Here is a 23,324-nt window from a genome sequence, read left to right as displayed (position 1 = left end):
GATCTCCCTTGCTCTGTGTGGGCTGGACTCAGGGACAGGACTGAGACCCCAAAATGCTTTGAGCATTGCCTGTAAGGAGGCAGCAAGGAGAGATCCTCTTCATTAGGTTGCTTTCTTTCCTCTTCTGTGAAGTGGAGGTCATGGTACTCTCACAAAATAGGAAAGGATTAAAGCTGGATGCTGATGTTTCCTTTGGTGACTTAGTCCTGCACATCACAACCGTTCTCAAGCTGTAGAGAAGCATGTCCAGCTACATAAGCCGAACGAGGGGGAGAAGAAGTTTGGGTTCATTTCCTCTTAGCTCATCCTCTTAGCTATGAAACCAAAAGCTTGCACTGGCTGCAGAACTTGGCTGTGAGGGCACACGCATTTCCGTGGGACACACATATAGCCAGGGACCATGAGCATGGCAAGCTGCAGGAAGGGCTCAGCCCCAGAAACTGAGACCACACTTGGGTTTCCCTTTTCCTCTGTGTTATTCCCTTCTCAGGTTAATTAGCTGATTAGCTTGGAGCCAGGGAAGCTAAAAAGAGCAGGAGATAGAGGGTCTCTTTGGGAGTTTAGCTGTTTGCTCTTAATAGTGATTTGGTAATGAGTCTGCAAGCATGTGAAACCTGTGTGGTTGATTGCGGCCTTACTGGGCAGGAATTCAGACCCTTCTGACCTCTAATCTAGAGCAGTTACTTAGCCCTCATAGTGTCTGCAAGACAACAGAGATAAACCCCTGTGGGGGTGATTGATTTTAGTGATGTGCCACTGCCTGCAGATCCCCTCTCCAGCCTGTCTGTGTTTCACAGGAGGTGACCACGAGCATCAGCAGGAGGCACACGTGGGTACCACTTGCGTTCAGGTCCCACCATGGCTTCTCTTTGGAGCTATCGGGAACAAGGTGTGTTCCACCCACAGAAAGAGAGGCTGCTGGAAACTGCTCGTGTCTGGAAGACAGAGAAGAGGAAGAAGATGTCCATTCTGTGTGTTGTGGGTGAGAACCCCAGGGGGACTGCACAGCGGGTTTAGTTGCAAACTCAGGAAGGTTTCTTGCAGCTCTTGTCTGGCTTGGTCTCTGATGGCTCTTTTCCTCATCTGGGAGAAGAGGTAGGACACTACTGGAATGCTGTACTTTAAATGAAGGAAATCTTTATCCAAAGAGAGGAGCATGGCACTGTAGTATGTCAAGAACTGGCAACAAAAGCACAAATTCCCTCTTGAATGTTGGATGGTCTTTAGCTGACTGGAGAGAGCTGAGGCCTCCATCAATGTCAGGTCATTAATTTTCACCATTTACATCGAATCTGTCATTAGAGGTCAGCAGCAAACCATTCTAACATGACACAGCATTACAGCCTCATTCTGTCTCTGTAGCTTTGATGAGAGTTTTAATGGTACTCAGACACTTCAGGATCTTATTTGATTAGGATCCAAAGTGCAAGTTGTTTGGGGAATTTTCCATCTCCTTTGGTCTATGCTTTTCCAGCTGCTCCGTCACTCCTGAGAAGCAGTTAGCATGGATTTTTTTGGACAAACTTACAGGGACAGAGGCTTTCCTGCCGATGACCTTCTAGACAGTGCAGTCACCTACTGTAGGATTCATTTCTACAGCCTTACCCATCATGTTTGACCTAAATGATGCACTTCAGCTTCCTTAGTCATCAGTGGAGGGCAGGAGAAATATCCCCAAGGGATGATGTAGCCTATAAATAGCATCTAAAACACAAGAGTTACCCCTGGAACAGTCTGTGTCAGCTTTCTGGAGGTATCTAGCTCATATGGGCAATGATATAATAGCCAGAATGATGTACAGTGAGCACCTCCAGATTAACCAAGAGGTGACTGTAAGCGAATTGGAACTGGAACTGATTTTTGATGGGGTATGTCTGTGTAGGTATCACAGTGGGGTTGTTTTGGACCACTTTGGGCCAGCAATACAGTATGCAACTCATGTATCTTATTGCACAAGGGTGACCTCTTCCCTTCACATTTGGATCTTGCTGAAGTATTTCTTGTGCCTTGTACAGAGCACAATGGTTTAAAACTCATTGAAATTACTGGGAATCCATCCATAGATTTCAAAGTGCTCTGGGTTAAATCCTGGAGAGCACTTCCCATAGGTAAATACTCAGTGAAGAGACAAGTCAGTAGGAAACCTGCAGTATCTTTCCATACAGCCACAATGCAAATTCAGTGCCCGCGTGTCCCTCTGTACCTGCCTGCTCACACTGAGCTGTTGTGTACTGGGCTAACAATAATACTGTGGGTTGTTTCTGTTGTTTTTCTCCTGTCCCTCATCTTCAGTGAGCACCTGCAGCCCAGTGCAGCTGTTTCTGGTGAAGGTCAAGGTAGACCGAGGAGAGCAGTACAAGGAAGCCTACAGGTGGCCTTTAGCAGAGCTGAAGCTGGTAGATGGCAAGACTCTGGATGAGGTAGGATCGATTTTCCTTCTGTGGCAAAGGGCTGAACTGATCTTGGGGGTGGGAGAGATACGGTTATGAAGATAAGATGCCTCTGCCTAGGATGCTGAGGGCTGCCTTCCTCCTGCACCATCCCTCTCTAAGCTAGGAAACAGCACACTGGCCAAATACCTGACCAGGGTGAGCAGTGGGTGGGTGACCACTGCCTGGACACAGCTTCCATCAACAGTGGTGGGCAAACTCCCAGTATTCCTCAGGCAGAGCACCTCCTGGAGCTCTGTGCAGCAGCCCTCAGAGGCTGGAGAGACGGGCTGCAAAGCACTGCTCTTGTCAGGTCTCCAGCATTTGCAGAGCACATTCAGGCCCATCTGTCGATCCCTGTTGACAAAGCTTCTTGACAGACATTTGCATGGGGTATTTACAGCTTAAATGGAGACATCTACTGAAAGGAGGATTATAGGGGGGCTGGAGTTAGGGTGAGGCTGTGCTTTTAGGGTGACACAAAGGTTTTTTTGGGGAAAGAAAGCATGGACAAGACACTCTCTTGCTGCCGCTGGGGCTGGCAGAGCATCCTTAAAGTTGGTATAATTAGTTTTGTTACTAATGAGAATGTTCCGGGGACTCTGGCGAACTGCCTGGGTTTGCACAAGCATAGAAATAAATGAGGAAAAGAACAGCTTTTCACTTCTTCATCCAGGACAAATAAAGTACATCTGCACAGCCTTTCTGGAAGCAAAATCGCAACTGCAGGTGTGCAGGGCATCTTCACACTATGGGTAGAGCTGAACTGATATCTTGTTGTCTTACATCGTCCTGTACACAAAGAAGGACAAGCTTTCATTCTGCCTGGCCTTTCTTCTAGCAGATAAGCTGGGCTACACCAAGTCTTATAAGCGGCTTTGGCTCCTCTGGAGTCAGGATTAGAAGATACCTCCAGGATTTGCAGTCCTTTCCCCCCATTTGCCATCCCATAAACTGGTCACACTCTGTCTGGTGTACTTTTGAACCCCCCTTCCAGGGATGCAAATGGAGAACTTGGTTGTCCCAATGCCTAAAGGCTTTTAATGACTCCCAGCCTGCAATCCTGCCCGCATCATCCCTGTTTGCACCTGTGCCATGGCTGTCCTGTAGGTTAGGCAGCTCCTCTCTTTTGCAGACACATTTTTAGACTGCAGCAACCTCCCCTATTAAGCTTCCTTCTGGCAGGATAAGCAGACTGACCTCCAGGCTCCTCTTCTGTATTCATTTCTCTTTTCCCTTCATCAGGCCTGGAGCCCTCTCCCTTGCCTCTTCCACTCTGAATTTGTCTTTCTTGAAAGCAGGCAGCCAGGATCGTCCATACCATTCCTAAAATATACTTAAAGATATTCCTAAAAGATCTTAGGCAGAAGCTCTTCCCTGTGAGGGTGCTGAGGCGCTGGCACAGGGTGCCCAGAGAAGCTGTGGCTGCCCCATCCCTGGCAGTGTTCAAGGCCAGGTTGGACACAGGGGCTTGGAGCGACCTGCTCTAGTGGAAGGTGTCCCTGCCCATGGCAGGGGTTGGAACTCTGTGAGCTTTAAGGTCCCTTTCAAACCACTGTATGGAAATGGGGTCTACTCACCAGCTGGAGCTGCTGCACAAGGCCCCCAGGCAGAGGAGAGGCTGAAGCAGCAGGCTGTTGACATCCCTCAGGGTCCCACCATGGACACCTTACACAAGGCAAGCTCCCCGGTGCAACCCAGTCAGCACAATCCCTCCCTGTTGGCTTGGCAGGTCCATGGCAATCAAACCAAGAGCTCTCCTCTGTTGCTTAGCAGATAGCATTGACTACAGCCAAACCCCATCTAGTGAGCCAATATTCAGTGCACACAGCAAGGGCTTGGTCATCAGGTCTGCTCTGGTGCACTGGGAAGCCTTTGGTTCCCTGGCACCAGCAAAGTACTGACACTGCAAGCCCAGCAGTGCTTAAAGCCTCAGCTCCCTTGACCAAACCAGTATTAATATTTATGAAGCGATTAACAGATGCCTCCCTGCCTTAATAGTTCCTCCTCAGACGTGCTATAAACCGCGAGCACATAAATTCCTCCCCAGACATCACTGCTCTGTGGCATTGCAGGGGCTGCTACTGAGCCTGCACAGCAATGCGGGGTGTGATGGATTGCCTCAGGGTGATTGGAAAACAACCTTTAAAGTTCATAGGACTGTGTCCATCCTCATCAATGCTACGTCTGTTATGATGATTAGTATCGATAATTATAAGTGTGACTTTAAAGTTCTCCAAGAGACTAGATGAGGATGTGCTGCAGAGTTGCTGAGATGGTGCAGGGAGGAGTTTCTCTCTGTGGGATGTTCCTCATTCAGCAACCTCCCTTATTACCTCCACCTATGTACCACATATAGTGGCAAAACCAAAGTCTCCTGTGACTGGTTCCCCCCTCCATGAGACTCCATCTTTTGGGCATAGGTAGGTGCAGGAATATTGACATTTATAGAGATGAAAACAACATGAGGAATTCAAAAGATGCTTTTATTCCAGCTCATGCTCCCGTTAGCTCAGGTGACCTTTCCCTGCTGGGAAATGGGGCTGCTGGGAGATGTAATGTGAAGCATTGCAGGAGGATGAAAGTGAAGGTTTCAGGACTGAGCTTGTGGCAGGCTGTTTATGGGATTTTCTGGGTGTCTTGAGTAAAGAGAGGTTTGAGGTTAAGGGTGGAGGAGGGTTGCAGAGGGGAATGTCAGCAGAGGAAGGCAGGATGTATGCTGCACTTACCCCAAATGCTTAACTCCAGTTGATTGGAGCTTTCTCGTTCAGCACACTGTTATACTGCAGAGCTTATTGCCACAGGATGCTGTAGAAGCCAACACTATGAATAAGTTCAAAAAGCCATTAGAGGAAATCAGGGACAGGAGGTCCTTCAAGGGGTATTAAACACAGGGCTGTAGATACAACCCCTGGCTCATCGAGCTGCCAGGTCATGGGCTGCTGGAGCTGGCAGGGAATCCTGAAGGCAATGTAACTCTGAACTTGCCCTTTGAATCCTTTTCTCCCATGCATCTGCCACTGGCCACTGTCAAGATTCATCAGTGTTCATCCCCACAAGCTGCAGTAAAAGGTGAGGGAGCTGTATAACCTGAAAAGAACTCAGTGTGCTGGATTAGGACACTGGGGCCGGTTGATCACTGGTCTGACCCATTGTGGGTGTCCATGTCCAGGGTCAGAATTGCTGGGCATCCTTATACTGAGTGCTTTTATCATGCCTATGATTATTTGCTCAGTGCCATGAGCACACCTCTCTAATCCTACCCAGCTGCTCAGTGGTGTCTAATTGTTGTGGCAATGAACTGTTGACATCTAGGCAAGCCTGGATTTTGATCTGCACTTGGATAAGGTTTACAAGTGGACCACCAGCAGCATAGATGAGAAGAAAACCTTTATCAGATGCTTGTGGATGCTGAGCCACCAATACCTGGGTGGCTCTATCACCTTTGTGAATGTCCCCCCCCGTGCAGCAGAAGGTAATTAGTTTCCTTGTCACAGGGTTTGGGGTTTTTTGCATCATCACTATCATATATGGGAGGTGAATACATTTAACGTGAATGGGGATGATGGGGGAGGCTGAGGTGGGTACCAGTGAGAGGGAAGCCCAAGGATCTATGTTTTGTGTATCTGGAGGCACAGCCACCTGATTTATCCATCCCTTGCCAGTGCTAGGTTGGGAAGACAAATAGATGGACAATTTATCTTATCTCCAGAGATGGTATCTGCTGTCTGGAATGGGGAAGGTGAGCAGTAAAGTGTTGGTAATGTCAGGCTGGGGGAGACTGGCTGCCTGCCTGGTGACATTCCCCAGACAAGAAATAGGGATAGAAATGGATGTAAAAATGTATTTTACTCTACAACACATGACTGTCAGTGTATTTGATCAGAAGAAGCCTGTTCATCTCTGAAATTTGTCTCAGCTTTGTATAAGGAACACATCAACATGCCTCAATGCAGAGTCCTAGAGAGGTGAACAAGTAAAAACACAGTCAGAGCTCAGATTACATTTCAGATGTCCATTTTGTCCCTCTTACAAAGCTGATCCTCTATCCCACACACATCTTTCTTTGCTTCATGACATAATCTTACTCAAACTGACAGCAAACTGAGACCACTGGATTCGTGTCACTTGGACTCTATGGAGCTAATATTAGCAAGGCTAATAAAATGACATAGATAGAAAGCTTTGGCCATCTCCCCATCTCCTCCTGCCCCTGCAGGGAGACGAAGACCCCCAAAAGCCCGGAAGGACCCTGCAGAGGCTGAGAGCCAAGAGGAGCTCGACATGTACCAGGAGATGACACCGAAGGAAGCTGCTGATGTGTTGAAGCTGATGGAGGAGTATGAGCCCCTTGTGAACAACTCTGTGGCCTTTGCAGAGCAGCTGAGCAATGACCTCCATGTGCTGGATGAGGTAAGGGGGGAGGACCAAGGGCTGTGACTCAACCAAAAAGCCTTAACCTCATCTGGATAGGAAGGATAAAGGCTGCTGAGTAGGGAAGGAGAGGATGAAAGTGCATGTAAAAAGTGGGGGCGGTGATGAAGAGCAGACAGGGTGGTCTGACAGATAGGGGTGTCTGGAAAGGAAGGAAAGGGTCAGCAGCGATCCCTACAGAAGGAAAAGCAGCAATTAGAGAGAAAGAAAAGAGGGGGAAATGAAACAGAGCTGGAAAAGGATAAAAAGTGAAAGCTAAACCGTAGCAGAGAAGGCACACATCATTTTCAGGCTGGAGAGCTCAATTTACCTTATTAGAGTTTCTATATTTTATTGCATTTCTGCAGAGGATAAGCTGATTCTTTGAGTGCTGGAGCAAGATAATGAGGTAGCTGCTTTGAGCATTTATCTTAAGCTAATATATCTGCTATTAGGATTTTATGGGCAGGTAACTGAAGAACAAAGGGGTAAAAGGAAGCCAAAGGGAATATCCTAAACCATAGAAGAACCCAAAACCCCCCAAATCCAACCTCCTTTACCTCCAGTATTTGCTGTGTTCCCAATCTGTATTTATATATTAGTTGCTACACTTGGAATCCTAGTAGTTAATCTGGAGAACCAGACTCCTGAGGTCTGCTCCTGCTTGCTCCTGGCAAGTCATACAGACACTTTGCAACTGTTCCCAGCTGTAAAATACTCAATGAGAGCAACTAATGAATCTCTATTAAGTTATTTGAGATGAAAGGCACTGCCGAATACATTATTTTAATGCCCTCTAATGAATAAATGTCACTTATTGCTAATACAGATTAATTAATGAGATGTTTCTATTTCTAAGGTTTAATCTATGATATTAAGTGTTATTAATACCAGCAGGTTAGAGTAGTGTGTGCATATATTCACATGGTTTTCCACACATCCCAGTGATGACACCTTGTCCTCCTCCTCCAACACTAATCACCCTCTGTTAACCCATCCCTTCTGGGGATGGCAAACACTGCACTGGCAGCAAGGAAGCGCTTATCCATTTCAGAGGGAGGGAGAGCACAGCCCCAGCGCCTGGGAGGCCGCGAGCTCTGATTTCCACATTGGTATTCCTGCATCCCTGCAGGATCCCGGCACCCAGGCAGCGCCTGGCAGCTCTGTGCTGCTGGCAGCAGGGCACTTATTACCCTTTCCCATGCGGTGGTTCTCTGGAGTGCCCTCCCAGCGCCATCGGTGATGCTTTGCTCCAGGCACCCCCCAAGGGTCTGTTCAGCCCTAACAAGACAATCTGAGGGTGCAGCAGCGACAGGCTCATGGCTGTGACTTAGGAACAGTTAATAAAACATGGAGCTGGGGCCAGGTCCCTGGCGTGCAGCTGGAAAGCAGCAGTCCGGGAGCGGGGCGGTTTGCTCCCTCCCAGCTCCCTCTCACCGGCCTCTGTCGGCCGGCTGGAGCACACTTAGCAGCGCTGGTGCTTTCAGAGATGAGTACCTGTGTGTGCTAGCAAACCCTGCTTCAAATCTGACCCCTGAGCCTGCTGGCAAGTGAACTTCCGCCTGCTCTGGCATCACTGGGCTCCCTGTGAAAGCTACATCGCTTTGCAGTGTTGTGGTTTCATCTCTATGCTTCAACAGAGATGCTTTGCTGTGTTTGCTGTGACATCAGGCTTTTCTACACAATTCCTTTAACCTTGCCAGGTGCTTTGTGAATCTGCCTGCGTCTGAAGCCACTCCCCGCAGTCCTTTCTCCCACACGTTCCTAGGAGTGCACTGTGTTTGTCACAGGATAGTGGAACTGATGCTCTGCAGTGACACCGAGCCTACCTGGTCCAGATACGTGCTGCAGAGTGACTCTTGTGCATTTCACAAGCACCTTAGCACTGCTCCAGCATCTTATCCTCCACCTTCAGAGCTGGAGCTGCAGCTCATCTTTATCCCAACAGCTATGTTGGTAGATCTTGAGGAAGAGAAAATCCTTCACATGGGGGTTGTAGGTGTCCAGCATCTACTGTGCTTTCAGCACACTCCTAATTCTGAGCACAGGCTCAGTCCAAGCCACAGTTGAGTTGACAAGGCTTTGCTTCTCTTCCTCTGTCCATGTCCCACCAACGAGCTGAGCATGGGCTGTACTGGGGGGTGCAGACGCTTCTGCTGTTGCTCTTCATTCAAAGAAAAAGGCATCAGATAATTGAAATATCAGAAAAGACAAACTTCTTTAATAGCTTTACTAATGGAGACAAAAATGGCAGTCTGGAAGCCTCCCAGGCCCGTGTCTATTGATTGTGTTCTTTGATGCCTGGCGTGGTTCACAGGCCTTGAAAACCATACAATTAACATTTGGAAGCAGTTAATCTCTAGTGCAGCTTGTCAGCAGCCATTAACACGCTGATCTATCCCCACCACCCGTCAAAGCAAATGCCTGAGACCTCCCTAGGCAAATTGTGCCTTCAGTTCCTGTATTAGAGACATCTATGTGTGTGTCTCATGCATGATTTCACTGTTTATTAATCCCCTGCCAGAGCAGCTCAGCTGAGTAACACCCTGGCAGCAGTGGCGATGCCGGGAGCCATGCTAAACATGCTGTGACAGGCGCTTGGCATGGCCATGGTCTGCATCAAAGTGTTAGGGCCAGGCAGGAATGGCCAGTGCCTCAAAGCCGGCATGTTTCCTTACAAGTATTGTGGGATGGATACCCAGGTCCTCAGGGGACTTCACCAGCTGTGGGGATTGAGGTTTGGAGACTCCATGTACTGCCCACCTAGGGCTTTCCTAGTGGTGCAGAAGCCAGCAGGGCTTGGTACCCTCTCCCAACCTGCAAAGACTGATTTACACAGCAACTCCACAGTAACCTCATTGCTGGGGCAGATGAAAGCCCCCTGAGTGTTCACCTTGCTCAGGGAAGGGTTTTGTCATGCCACAGCACTTGGAACCTGCAGATGCTTGCTGATGTAGAGTTTAGTCAAGTGCAAAGACATTGACGTTGCAGTGATGCAGGGCACTTGATGCAACTATAGCAGCATCTTGCACTTTGTAATGAGAGGATCTCTGCTTTGATTTGGGAGGGTGAACATCAGGCTATTTGCCTCTCAGTGGTGGTGCCCAGTCCCTGCTACAGTGCTGAAGGCCTCTGTTTCTCCATTTCACAGGCAAACCTTAGAGCCATTATCTCTTCTGAGAAGCAGGTGACACAGCTGATGAGCAACATTGATGAGGCACTGGCAGAGGTGGCCAGAGTGGAGGAGACCTTGCAGATCTACGATGAGTTACTGGGAAGTGTGAAACAGCAGATGGACCACATCCATCAGGAAAACTCATTGCTACATCGCATCGTTTCCAACAAGACAAGGCTGATAGATGAGATCCTCTTCCTCACGGTAGGTGGGTTTGCAAAGACATAAACCTTCAGCCTGTTGAATCCATTGGGAAAAGCTCCCAGCGAGCCTCAAACACTCTGAAAACTATTCTCTGTCTGCAAAGGCTGCTGAGCTTCTCTGGCCTAGAAATGAGGGACTTTGTTGTCTTGATAACGTAAGGATGGCCACGCAGCTGGGATGGACTGCAGGTAGACCAGCAGCAGACATGATGTGCAGTACCCTCACTGTGGTCCAGGGCTGTAAGAAGGGTCTCTGAAAGTCCTTTTCCTGGGCAAGATTAGCCTCAAATGATGCAATGACAAAGAGCTTCCAGATGCAGCTCTGCAACCTTCCGCTTGTGATGCTGCAGCCCACCTTTCACTGTCAGCTTTGGGATCTTCTTCCTGAGAGGCTGCTGCAGCAGCTGCCTTGCACCCAAAGCATTGAGATGCTCCCAGCCTTGGAACTCCAGGCATGTCTGGATTGTGGGGTTTTCTGTGGGAAACAATGGTCACTGAGGGCTTTCCTCCTCCCCTCACTTCGTAGCTTTCAGTTTCTATCTTTGTCCTACAGAAAACCAGCTCTCATTAGCAGATGATCAGTAGTCAATGCAATAGCCAATAATCATTACCCACAAATGGACAAACACTTAACCAGCAGTTAGAGCCTGAGTATGCAAGCTCACCCTTGGGAATGCTGGGTGGATCCTGACGAAAACTGTACATCTGCCATGGGAGAACCATTTGGGGACGTTTGTCCACAGACCTTGTTCCTTCCCTTCCCACTTAATAGGATTTTCCCCATTCCTTTTCTCTCCTCTTTCCCTCCATCCTTGAAGGTAGCTTCACTGTTAGGCCAACGTCTGCCATCAGCTGTGGACTTTGTGCACATCAGCCTGTCTCAGCATCCAGAGAAGCCTTGCTCTGCAGCTCTTAGCCAGAGACACTGGCGCAGGGGACAGCGCAGCCGGTGGAAAGACTCTTGATGAGCTCTGGGAATGTGGGAAAGCAGATTATTTGCAAATATAACATGCCATAAATGCAAGAAGCGTGCTGTAATAGCCCAGCTAATCCTCACTTCCACTGCTGACAGTGACCTCGGTGCCATTGACCTTTTCTTTCCTGAGCAGCTCAAGCTGCAGTATCCGTCGCTTTTGCTTTCTCCTCCCCTCCACTTTGTTGGCAGTAGGATCCCAGAGGTCCCAGAGTTTGGAAACTCAAGCCGATGTTTGCCAGGGCTTCCATGGCCACCGCTGCAGTTGTTACTGTGCAGACCTTTGCTTTTGGTGGGGACAGAGCAGCACGGTGATTTGATGGACACATGCAGCCTGGCATCACTCGGCTATTCCAAGCCAGCACCTTCTGGATGGGATAAGAAGCTGACTGTCCTTGTACCTGTTCTCTTCTGGCTTTATTTTCAGACCCACCTCAACCTCAGCAGGGAGCACTGCGATGCTCTGAGCCAGGCAGACCTTTCCAGCCCCAGCAGGGTGAAAGCCTGCATTGCTGCAGCAGAGGCTTTATCTCTCTGCATGAACACCCAGATCCATCCTGGTGAGTAGAGAGCTGAGATTCCTGTCTGCAGACAGCAGAGCCACTGGCTCATCCACAACCTGTACTGCACACGTAGCACCATTCCCTGCTGTCCAGCCTCTGCAGGGGCCCTCTCCTGAGCTGGAGGGGATGTAGCCAGGAATTAGTTCAAATGCATCCAGGCACTGCAGGCACCTCCCTCTAGACAGGCACTGGCTGGTCCAGTATATGCTAGAGCTGAGGCAAACTTATGGCAAGATCTCTACAATTTCTCTAAATTCCCCATCCAACCTGGCCTTGAGCACTGCCAGGGATGGAGCAGCCACAGCTTTGCTGGGCACCCTATGCCTTGAGCATGGAAAAAAACAATCGTTCATTGTAGTAGCATCCACTGTGAGTGGTGTTGGAGACCTGCTGTGTACAGGGACTTCATCCAGGCATTAAACCCCATGTATTGAGAAGAGATTGGATGTTTGGCCTTGCCCATGGTTGAACTGATGGATGCTTTGCTTGGCCACAACAGCAAATCTTTTCTCCTCTGTTCGCTTTTGGGCAGTAGTATTTATCCCAGAACTTCCTCCTTGAAGACCTGTCTTATTTGCCAGGGTGCTGAGCGATGCTGCTCAATACCGTGATGCTCTCTTCTTTTTCCCCTTAAGGTTATCGGAAGCTGCAGTCTGTGGCTGAGCAGCTGATCATGTTTGAAACACTCAAGCAGAACTTTGAGAGCTCTTTCATCAGTCACATTACAAACATCTTCGAGCTCCAGGTGAGCTTCACTCCTCACATGGCAGCTCATAATTCTGGGACAGTTGAATGTTGTGGTGGAATAGCACCAGTGGTGTAGGGGATGAAACATCCCGGAGATGGGACTCCAGGAGCCTCCCCAAAGAGGTTGTTTCACATATTTTCAAGCACTGACACTGGAAAGGGATGTGATGTCAGGGAGCTCTGGGATCTCCAGCCACAGGGATTCTCAGACCTTGACTGGACACATCCCTGAGCAAGCTGCTCCACCAGGACCTGCTTTGAACCTGCTGAGCTCCTGTCTCACCTACATGACTCTGAGTCTGTGGGTGCCAAGTCTCAGCACTGCCAGACCCTGGGCATTCCTCTGAGTGCAGAATTGTTCCCAGAATATGGGACTAAATATGGAGCTCAAAGTGACCACAGATGCTCTGCTTCACCCTTTGAATTTGCTTCTCAAACATATTCGGAACTCTAAATTCAGGGTGATTATAAAGCAAATACATTACAGAGCTTTTCAAGGCTATGCTCTGTTTCACTCCTACTGCTGTTTCTGTTGCTTCAGGGCAATGCTCAGGTCCCTGCTCTCGCTCAGCCCATAGACAAGCCATCTGCACCAAGCCATGCACTCCACCATGAGGAACTGGTGCCCTACATCCCGCTCATGGCCTGGCTGAGGAACGCAAACCCAGTTCTGTTCTGTGATCTCCCCAAGGTATGGCTGGAATCCTGAACAAATATTTCATATCATCCACAGGGAACAGATTAGTCAAAGTGGGTAATTAATGATGAAATCTTGGTTTCACCTAACCCAGACAACCCACAAGCTTCCAGCAGCTGGCCCTTCTAGGAGAGTGTCAGGCCAACTTGTGCACATGAGGTTGGACCTCTCTGTTCTTGACAGAAAGCAGTCTGGGACTCGGTGGGAGATGTTGTGTTGGAAGGAAAGGTCTGAAATGCTGAAATTTGGTCATTTTGCTTTCATTTGGTCATTTCTCTCCTTCCCAGGTCTATGCCCAGAACCTCAGCAGACTCTATGACCGGGAAATCAAAGCCTTTTTTGAACAAGCCAAAACCTTCTTGTTAGGAAGAAGAAAAGGAAGTGAGTGATTTGTAAATACAACCCTTACACTGCTGAGCAGTGATTTGTTTGCAAGTAGGGAATCATCCCCTATTGCAGGTTTCTCCCCAGGTTTTGTGCTATGAATTTACTTCTTCCTCCATGGACTAGCTCTACAATTGGCAGCGTATGACGAAGCTCACTTTGCTTTACACCAGGCAGTATTTGTGAGAGCACTGGCTCTGTGGGTTACCCAGTTTTGTTTCACTGCTTCTCCAAGCTGTAGCTTTTATCCACCTTCCCTTTGTAAGATTCGGAAATGATGCGATAGCTGTGAAAAATGGGTACATGGGACTGCTTGGCTAATGCCTGGTCCACGTTTCATGCAAGCAGAGCTGGTCACAGACTCCTCATACGCTGTTTCCCTGTAAAGAGATGGCACCAGGTCTGTCCCTGGAGACATGCGTGTATTCATAGTGGTATTTGTGAGAGCAGAATGATTTCACAGTGAGCCGACTGTGGGTCTGTGTTGTCCCAAGGTGATCATTTCAACTGAAATCACTGCATCTGACCTAAAATATTCCAGTCAGGTGTTTCTGAAGATAAAAAGAGAAACTGATCTATCTCCTCTGGAAGTTTTTTATTGCAGAAGTCATATTTTCCTTCAGCAAAACAAAGCACTGTAATGGAAAGTTCCATGCCAGCTTGGAACTACTTGAATGTCAAAAACCAGTTTGCACAGTGTGTTTAGTCTATCATAGCACTCTCCTGACTTCTTCCAGTTCTGCACCTACTTCATCACTGGTGTCTAGACCCTGGAGCCAGAGATTGAAGCCTAGGGAAGGAAGCTGATGGCTGAAGGATCCTGGGGAATGGTTCTGCCTTCCTGCATTTGCAGCAATGATTGTACATCCCTCATCCAGCTAACACACTGCCTTGATATTCACCCATCCTTTGTCTTCTGGGGTGAAGACCATGCCATTCTGGTGGGATACAAAGGGTGGTTAGAGAGTCCCAGCCATGAGCATCTGGAGAGAGCTATCTGGAATCTCACCAGGATGCAGGATCAGACCATTGCAAGCAATTTCCACTTCTGTAGCTTTCCAGGGCCCTCTACCACAGTTTCAGAGTTGGTCATAAAGGGCAGGGTGAACATGTGGGTGTTTTGCTGTCCTCTCCTCCCTCACCACACAGCTCTTGCATTCAGTGCAGCAGAGAGGTTTGCCTCACCAGATACATTGGGTAAAAGAAATAGTTAAAAGATAACGCTCCTCTCACATCCCCCTCTCTCCACTCCTGGACACAGCTTTTCCTGGGAAAACATGCTCTTTCTTACTTAAAACTTGGAGCTCCAGATAAGAGGTAATGAACACACTGGCAGCAAGCCTGGGGAATTAGCAGTGGGGAAGCAAGCACCGATATGTGGTTTATAAGATAATGTGATCAAGCAGCATTTCCTGAAGAAGGGTGATTGCTTCTATTTAAACAGAAGGAAATAACAAAGATTACGGGTAGGATAAAGAGGCGCTGGTTCCTATTTGCAAAGTGACTGATGGGCTCCCAGCAAGGGACTTGAATTCTGCTGGGCGATAGGAAATGTTTGTCTCACACAAGTTTGTCTCCTCAGGACAGCTGGGTCTGCTCAGAAAGCTGTTAAAATGGGAGGCATTGCAAGGGGAGCGAAATGCTCTTAAAGAGGCCCTTGATGAAAACAGGCTTATTGAATAAAGAGAAAGATGGGGTAGGGCACTTGCTGCAGCCAGGTTTGCCTGATCCCCTTTTGTAACTGTTAAACCAGTGGTTTCCTTCCAGTGCTTTGTCTATCTTTAATGCCTATGTGAGCCTTGTGAAATGGGAGTAATTAAAATCCCAGGACAGAATCCATTGTCCGTGAAATCCATTGCAGCAGTAGGAGGACACCTTGATGGCTACACGCCTGCTGCTGCGCTGCCATAAATCACCCAGAGGTGTCTGCCTCTTGCTGGGTTTTTTCCCATGGCCATGGGATGAGGTGAGATTAGCTTTGCAGGTGCTGGGATGTGCTGGCACTTTGCTTTGCTCCCTGGGGTGAGCTCTGGGACAGGTAGGAAACTCCAGGCTTGGTTGGGGATGCTCAGCCCCAAGGCACCTTCCCCAAGGCTTGTGATGATACCAGATGATGTTTGCCTGCCCACCTCTGGGACTCCGAGTACAAAGCAGAAGGGAGAGCATCCCATCTCCTTCTACATCACCTCCCTTTGGAAGCCGACTTCTTTGTGGCTCAAGGACCTACTGCAGGGTCAGCAGCACCCTGGCAATGCAGGCACATGTCCTTTTGCAGAAGGAGCTGTGCAGCAATGGGCACTGATGCGATCCTGGTCACCCCCAGCTCCTGGGGACCTTCAGAGATTCCAGCTGGAATATCTTCCTGCAGAACGGGCAGTTCTCAGGCTGTTTGTGCAGGTTTGGCTTTGATGAAGTTCTGCGGGAGCCTCATCCAAGGTCTTTCCCCATGTTTGAGCTGCTCTGCGGCTCGTTGGGGTGAGCGGCTGCGTGGATGACAGCCCAGGCTGCGAGGCCACTCGCCTGATAACATCCCTCATCCCTGCTTTGAAATATCCCAGGCTCGCTCTCCCTGCCTCTTTTTTCTCCCGATTACCTTGGCAGTGAGTTCCGAGGGTTGATTCCCTGCCCTCATAAAGGATTATTTATGTCCATTGCTTCTAAATACATCACCTGATGATTTATTACCTTCAGTACGAGGAGTTTCAAAGGCAAACCCCAGGCTATGTTTAATTAATCATGAGCCAATAATTAAGTCTTTTCTCCTCATTTTCCCATTCTCTTTTCCACACTAACATTTATAGGCTCATGGAATTCTTTCCTATTTCCTGGTTTTTGCCACTTCCCAGGATGTGAAATTATCATCACCCAGTGCAGAAAGGTGGGAAAGAGATGATGAAGCAGCTCATTAGTTTTCTCTGTGGTTTTAACAAGGCTGAGGTCGCAAGCAGGGCTTTCTGTCATCCCTCATCTCATTCAGCATGTAGGGCATCTAACAAATCCTTGCCAAAGGTAAAACCCTTTGGAAAGGCAGTAGTGGCTCACATAAGGGTATTTTGGATGTTATGAGGAATGGAGTGCTGGCCTGACTCACCCTGGACCTCTGTAAGGGGAATGATGCCAGTTTTTAGAATGAATTAGAAAATAATCTGGATGTTTCCCCACTGATTTCTTTCAGTGAGTGTAATAGTATTTTTTAATGCACATTTCAAAGAAATCTGTCAGCTTTTCCACTTCAGCCAAGCAGCCAGTGAAAACACTATGGAAAAAACCTGGTAATGTTTGAGAAGTGCACTCATTTCCAGGTGAGTGTTTCTCAGTTTAAAAGGCTATTTCTTGAGAAAAGCCAGCCCTCTTCCCTGCCTGGATATTATTGCAGAGCAATTTACCATCAAAACTAACCAACAAACATTTTTCCTGAAGCTCTTGCAGGCATTGCTGCTGATTTATGCTCTTATCATCTAAGACTTTTAACTCCCCAGTCCTCCAGAGTTAGGACTAAGCAAAGGGCTAAGCATCATAGACAGTGAAAGAAAAAGAACTGATGAAAAAAGAGAGAAACAGATGTGAAGGGAGATAAAAAACCAAGAGCAAAACCTTCTTCCCCCCTATATTTGATTCCAACAGGTAAAGGCCAATTCACGCATAAGATCAAACATAAAAGAGACATTTAGATCTGTTAAAATGATCAAAGGAGATGGAAAGGGCAAAAGGGATGGAGATATCTCACCACCTACCGATATGCAGGTCTTCAGGAAAGCTTAGAGAAGCCGATGGGAAGCAGGCAGCAGTTCCGATGGAGTCTCCCTGGGAGCAGAGAGGGCCAGGAACACACATCGGACAAAGGAAACATCATCCTGGTAAGGAACTGAGGTTTTCTAAAGGGTTCAGTGCTGTAACCTAGTCCTCCCTCCAGTGCTGTGTACCTGGAGCAGTAGCAGAGATGCTCTGTTGATCTGGCTTAGATGTCACATCAGACGGACATAGATATCTACTCCAGGGTCCTCAGTGTGCTCTCCAAGGGTTTTCTAACATGCTCAATGGTTTCTAAGCAGATACTGGAGCAGGTACTGAGAGAGCTACAACCCCTTTGCACCACAGAGCAGCAGTTCATCGAGAAATTCTTCCAGCTAAGCCATGATGCTACAGACCTGGAGGTAAGTGTGAGGATTGTGTCCTCTCCAGTCGCATTAGCCAGTCCTTCCCTGAGCTTGTCACAGCAGGCAGAGGGGGTGGCTGCCTACCTCTATCAGATACCTGAGCTCTTGTCCTCTTGTGGTGTCAGTAGTGGAGAAGCTTAAAGCTCCTGATCATAGAATCATTTGGGTCAGAAAAACCTGTTCCAATGCTTGATAACTCTTTCGGAGGACAAGTTTTTCATGGTATCCAATCTAAACCTCCCTTGGTGCACCCTGAGGGCATCTCTAGTCCCAGTTGAACATGACTGACAGCTCCAGCAAAATCACAGGACCTCTATTATCAAACACAGGAGTCCAATATGAGACAGCAAAACTGAAACCCAGATCTCCAGCTTTCCTCTCTGAGGGAGGGCCGACAAATCATGATTCCCATTCCATTCCTTTTTCCAGACATCTGCCACTAAGGGAGAAAAGAGCACGGCATCTCCTGAAGACCCTCCATGCACCAAGCCCCGGAGCCAGTACGTGGGTGATGAGATAGTCTGGAGTGTCCTGCAGGGACAGCCAGAGGAACTGATGGAGGGATATTTCCTTCTTGACCATCCTGATGTCTGCTAAGTGGCCTCAGATTTGGACCCTGGGCCAGCATCATACCTGGGTACACAGAAAGGCTGAGTAGAGCCTGCTCGTCTTGCCTCTCTGCAGCAGCTCTGCTGCAGGGGGATCAGAAAGTGAGGCTTGTGTTTCATGGAAATCATGATCAGTTTTATTTCCTTATTAGCAAGGTCATAAAGTGAAAATATACTATGGAATAGAAACCTTATAAAAATAGCAGCATAAAAACACTGGATTTTTTCATTTGGCTGGCAGAACAGGGACATCTCAGTGTCCTCCTGCAAGCAGGGACAGTGAAGAGTTGATGACCCAAGCATCAATAGCCTCCTCTGTGACACAGAAGGCTTCTGATTCTTCCTTTAGCTTTGCCCTTGCCTCTGCAGCTGGCCACAGGGCCAGTGCCCTCTCCATTTAATTGCTTACCTTTTGTTTTCCAGACTGGAAGAAGCTACAACCCGGCTGCTGAGTGAGATCTTCTGTTGCCTGGAACCAGAGCTGAGGGGGTTTCTAGATATCTGCAATAAGATTCACCCATTTGGCTGCTTGCAAGTCCTGGTTACCTTGAATGACTCCATCTTTGAGATGTGGGACTCTTCCTCAGCTCTCCCCTCATCCTTCCTCAACACCATCCTGGGCAATATGCTGCTGCTGGCCAAGAACAGCTTCAACAAGTGCATTGTGAGTATCAATAGGAGTAAACCAAAGTAGATCAGGGTGATGTTTGACCTCCTCCAGAATCTTCCAAACTTCTAACATGACTGAAAGAAATGCACATAACATAACACATAAACCATATGCGAGGCAGGGATCTTGCTCTTTTGGGTTTGGGAGGACTAGAGCCCCATAGCATCACAGACTGTGTCCGAGTGAGGTGGGACAAACCTAAGGACTGTCTGCATCTCATCTTACAAGGGCGCTCAAACCAAAGGGTTTCCCTCATATAGAGGGCCAGGAGGCTGTGAGAGTGAGGGCAGCATGCCAGATGGCTGGAGACAAGCTCTCCATCAGAACTGGCCAAGGAACCTGGCCCCAAGCCCACTGAGGTCAAGGGAAGCCACATGTTGACATCAACTGTGCCTGTGCCAAGACCTGGAGCAGCAAATCTGCTCATAAACCAGCCTGAGAAGTGCGAGAAGGGGCAGTGATGAAAACCTCTGCCCTAGGAGCTGTGGGCATCTGGATGGGGAGATTGCAGCACTGTGTCTGAGCAAAGACCTACACAGCCTGGGAGATCAGGTACACCAGGTCCAGGAGAGCAGCGAGCACAGCTTCACATCCAGCCTCAAAGAGGCTCATGTGTCTCCCCATAGGGAATACTGTAAATTGAGAAAGTCCAGCCTGTGCCTCTGAAATGAGGCTGGGGCCACACTAGATCTGACAGTGCCATGTCTTGTGTGCTGTTTCCAGGGGACCTTGTGCAAAGAGATTGAGGAGACAAGGATGCCCAGCAAGCTGAAAGGTGGGATCCTGCCCTCCGTGAGCCGCTTCGAGGAGTTTGTGAGCTTCTCAGAGGAGGTGTTCAGGACAGCTCAGCGGAGAGGGGAGCTGGACAAAGCACACCTCAGGCTGGCCAGCAGTGTCTTCAGCAGCAGTGAGTACACTGGTTTGGCCTGAAAGGGACCTTAAAGCTCATCCAGCTCCAACCCCTGCCACGGGCAGGGACACCTTCCACTAGGGCAGGTTGCTCCAACCTGGCCTTGAACACTGCCAGGGATGGGGCAGCCACAGCTTCTCTGGGCACCCTGTGCCAGCGCCTCAGCACCCTCACAGGGAAGAGCTTCTGCCTAAGATCTAATGTATAGCTGCAGCTTCAGGAGCTACCAGCATCAGCTGAGCAGGGTATGTGCAGGCTGCCAGCCTCCTGGGGACTGCATGGAGCTGAAACTGCCTTCACTTGGGAGCAGCAGACACCTTCAGTGTGGCATGCCAGTTGCATGGCATCTGATGCACAAGGATGGTCCCAGCTGTGACAGGGCTGAAGCATGGCTTAACTTTGAAACTAATGTCAGCCTCTCCTTTCCCACTATGGAGAAGCTCCTCCCTACAGAACACACTGCTCTTCTTACAAGCTCAGAGGTCTTGGGAGCAGCAGAAGCAGACAAAGAACAGCTTCCCTCAAAACCCCTAGGTGTATTGGTAGGAAGAGAAGGGTTGGGAGAGCAAGGCAGGCAGCTGCTCCAGGAGACCTTAGAGCAGCTTCCAGTACCTAAAGGGATCTGACAAGAAAGCTGGAGAGGGGCTTTCTATAAGAGCAAGCAGTGATGGCACAAGGGGGAATGGCTTTAAATTGATAGAGGGGAGATTGAGATTTATTCCTTTCTTTTAAGTCAATAGCCTGTCCTCAGCAAACCTGAAGGTGAACACAGATATGGTGATGATGGAAAATTTCCACCACATTCATTGCTTCCTGTGCCAAAAGATGATCAACTGCCTGGAGGACAAGAAGATAGAAGCCAAACAAAGATATAGCGAGCACATGAAGAAGTATGTCATCACATACCTGGGCCAGCCACTGGAGAAGCTCAGTGTGAGTACAGGGTAAAATGGGTCTCAAAGGGCACTTCCCAAAGTAACTGGTGCCCAGATCACCCTTCCCCAGATCCACTCTGGGATTATGTTAGCTCATTATAACTTGCCCGATGCTCCCACACCTCCTCTGACCACTTAGTGCTGGGTTTCCATCACAGCCCCAGCAAGAACAGGGCTCAGCAGCATCAGGTGCTGGTACCAGTCCTGCATCCCAGCAGCAGCATAAGGACTTGCTCAGGCCCCACTCCCAGTTGCGTGCCTGCATCTGGTAGTTTCCTCTCGCACAGCTGCCTGGGCTAATCAGTCTAATACAGTTTCACACTTCCCAAGAGGCTGCTTTGTTAGCGGAGCTCAGAGCATCTGGCTTTGCTAACTCAAACAGACATCCCCTTCTTCCTAGGGATGATGGGTACTCCCAAGACCCCTCCTTGCTCCGCTCCTTCTCTCTTCTCACCAGCACAAGATGTCTCAGAGACTGAGATCAGCTTGAATTATTTATAGGGCCTGTTACTTTCAATTTGTTTCCAAGGCTTTGCTGTCAAACATCTTGTAGGTTCGACTGGAAGATCAGCTCTGTGTCTCATGCTACCTGCAGCCCTGCTATGCTAATGGCTTCAAATTCTTCCTCTGCGAGGGAAAGTAGCATTTCATTGCTCACAACAAAGGAAAGCAAGCAACATACAAGGATACTTGGATTGTATACAAGTACAATACAAGCACAGCCTTCCAAGCTCGCACAGGGTGCCCAGAGAAGCTGTGGCTGCCCCATCCCTGGCAGTGTTCAAGGCCAGGTTGGACACAGGGGCTTGGAACAACCTGCTCTAGCAGAAGGTGTCCCTGCCTGCAGTAGGGGGCTGGAACTGGATGAGTTTTAAGGTTCCTTCCAAGCCAAACTAGAAGCTTACTGAGGTGCCCAGCAGAACGAGACAACCATCAGAAAACATAAGAAGGAAGGTTCCAGATAGATAGAAGGCAGGAATGACTGGAAGGATAACAGAGCACTGAAACAGCCTGCCCAGAGAGGATGCACAGTCTCTATCCTCAAAGGTTTTTAAAACCTACCTTGAGAAGTGCCCTCAGGTATCCACGTTCGAATCCAGTGTTGAAGCTGCTTTGAGCAGGAGGTTGCGCTAGAGACCTCCTGTGGCCCCTTCCAGCCTGACAGAGTCTGTGCCTGAAAAGCTCACGCAGGAAGATGTTTGTCAGCATTGAGTTTCCCCGGAGCTGCACTGCTCCTGGCACTCTCCTGAAAGCTAGCTGAGGTCTGTATCCCTAGGGATTGGCATAGCCTTGAGCTCTCAAGCAGCAGCCATCCCTGGGGTGTGATGTGCTCCTCGCTGCAGGACAGCCTGTCCTGCTTTCACACAATATCCTGGCGGAACAAAGAGAAACTGAGTTTTGCTTTAGACTTCAGCAGACTCTGGAATTCCCCAGCCCCACGTCTGGCCCCAAGCGCTTTGTAGTGAGCAAAGCTCTGTGAAGCACAAAGGAACACAAGTGATTTTCCCAGCAGTCCCATTGCTCCATGGTGCTGCAACCCTTAGAGATGCTGCTTGCTGAGCAGGGAGGGAAGAGAACTGGTGAAGTTCCCTATGCCCTGCTTTCCTGGAGGGCAAACAACCTCCAATGCCTCATTTCCACTTAATTAGACATGGGAAGGGAACTGAAACGGATTTCAGCCCCGATGCAGGAGTCCACCTTAGGGCAGCTCACCACTGAGTGTCTCCTTATCTTTCCAGAACTTCTTTGAAGGGGTGAAAGCCCGTGTGGCTCAAGGGGTGAAGGAAGAAGAGGTCAGCTTCCAACTGGCCTACAGCAAGCAGGAACTGAGGAAGGTCATTGACAAATACCCTGGCAAGGAAGTGAAAAGAGCCCTTGAGACCCTCTACAGGAAAATCCACAAGGATCTCTCCCCTGAGGAAAACCTTTTGCCGGTAACTGGAGTGTGGTCTATGTGTGATGCTGTGATGTTTGGGGGTTGATGACCCCAACGCATTTATAGCTGTCACAGGGTGATGAAGGGAGCTGATGGTCTGGTTTTTCCTAGGTGGTGTGGCACGCTATGGAGCAGGAGCTCATACATCAGTACCAAGAGTTTGAGGAACTCATCCAGCGCTGTTACTCAGGGTCAGGGATTGCCATGGACTTCACCGTGGAGGACTTGCTGAGCTACTTCAGCTCCATCACTCTGTCCAGCATGTAGAGGGAGCCCTTGTTCGCAGCTACACCTTTAAGGACCTAAGCACAAAACCCTTCCCAAACTGAAGTGTGATATATGGGGCTCCCACCCTGAGCTTAACACCAGGGTGCCTCTGACTTGTCATTCTTAGGCTCAATCTCCCTTGGGGATGTGGAGATCTCAAACCCAAACCGCAGCTTCCCAGCTCCAAGAAACCATCATGCAGTTAGCAAAGGAACATACCAAACCTCAGATTACTGCCAAAGCAAGTGCCAGCACTG

At 48.9% G+C, this 23,324-nt stretch overlaps 1 protein-coding gene across 2 annotated transcripts; it reads left to right on the top strand.

Annotated features, from left to right (window-relative positions):
* Nucleotides 1-806: 806 nt before the first annotated feature.
* LOC130610051 (exocyst complex component 1-like) lies at nt 807-23,069 on the top strand. 2 transcript variants are annotated; one of them, XM_057429607.1, is made up of 17 exons: nt 807-982; nt 2,293-2,420; nt 5,745-5,904; nt 6,649-6,842; nt 9,994-10,221; nt 11,621-11,753; nt 12,392-12,501; nt 13,045-13,194; nt 13,488-13,581; nt 17,329-17,441; nt 17,637-17,738; nt 18,171-18,241; nt 18,773-19,013; nt 19,743-19,926; nt 20,663-20,862; nt 22,604-22,798; nt 22,912-23,069. In XM_057429607.1, the coding sequence occupies exons 1-17, from the start codon at nt 859-861 to the stop codon at nt 23,065-23,067; spliced, it is 2,583 nt and encodes an 860-aa protein (XP_057285590.1). In that variant the 5' UTR covers nt 807-858; the 3' UTR covers nt 23,068-23,069. The 2 variants fall into 2 exon arrangements, with proteins under 2 accessions (XP_057285590.1, XP_057285589.1); XM_057429606.1 differs by having other exon boundaries at nt 17,634-17,738.
* Nucleotides 23,070-23,324: the final 255 nt, after the last annotated feature.

Source organism: Pezoporus wallicus, unplaced genomic scaffold (genome assembly GCF_028554395.1).
Source record: "Pezoporus wallicus isolate ANWC-B61680 ecotype Strahan unplaced genomic scaffold, APGP_CSIRO_Pwel_v1 contig_14159, whole genome shotgun sequence".
Classification (NCBI taxonomy): Eukaryota; Metazoa; Chordata; class Aves; order Psittaciformes; family Psittacidae; genus Pezoporus; species Pezoporus wallicus.
This window is presented reverse-complemented; position numbering and strand designations above follow the sequence as displayed.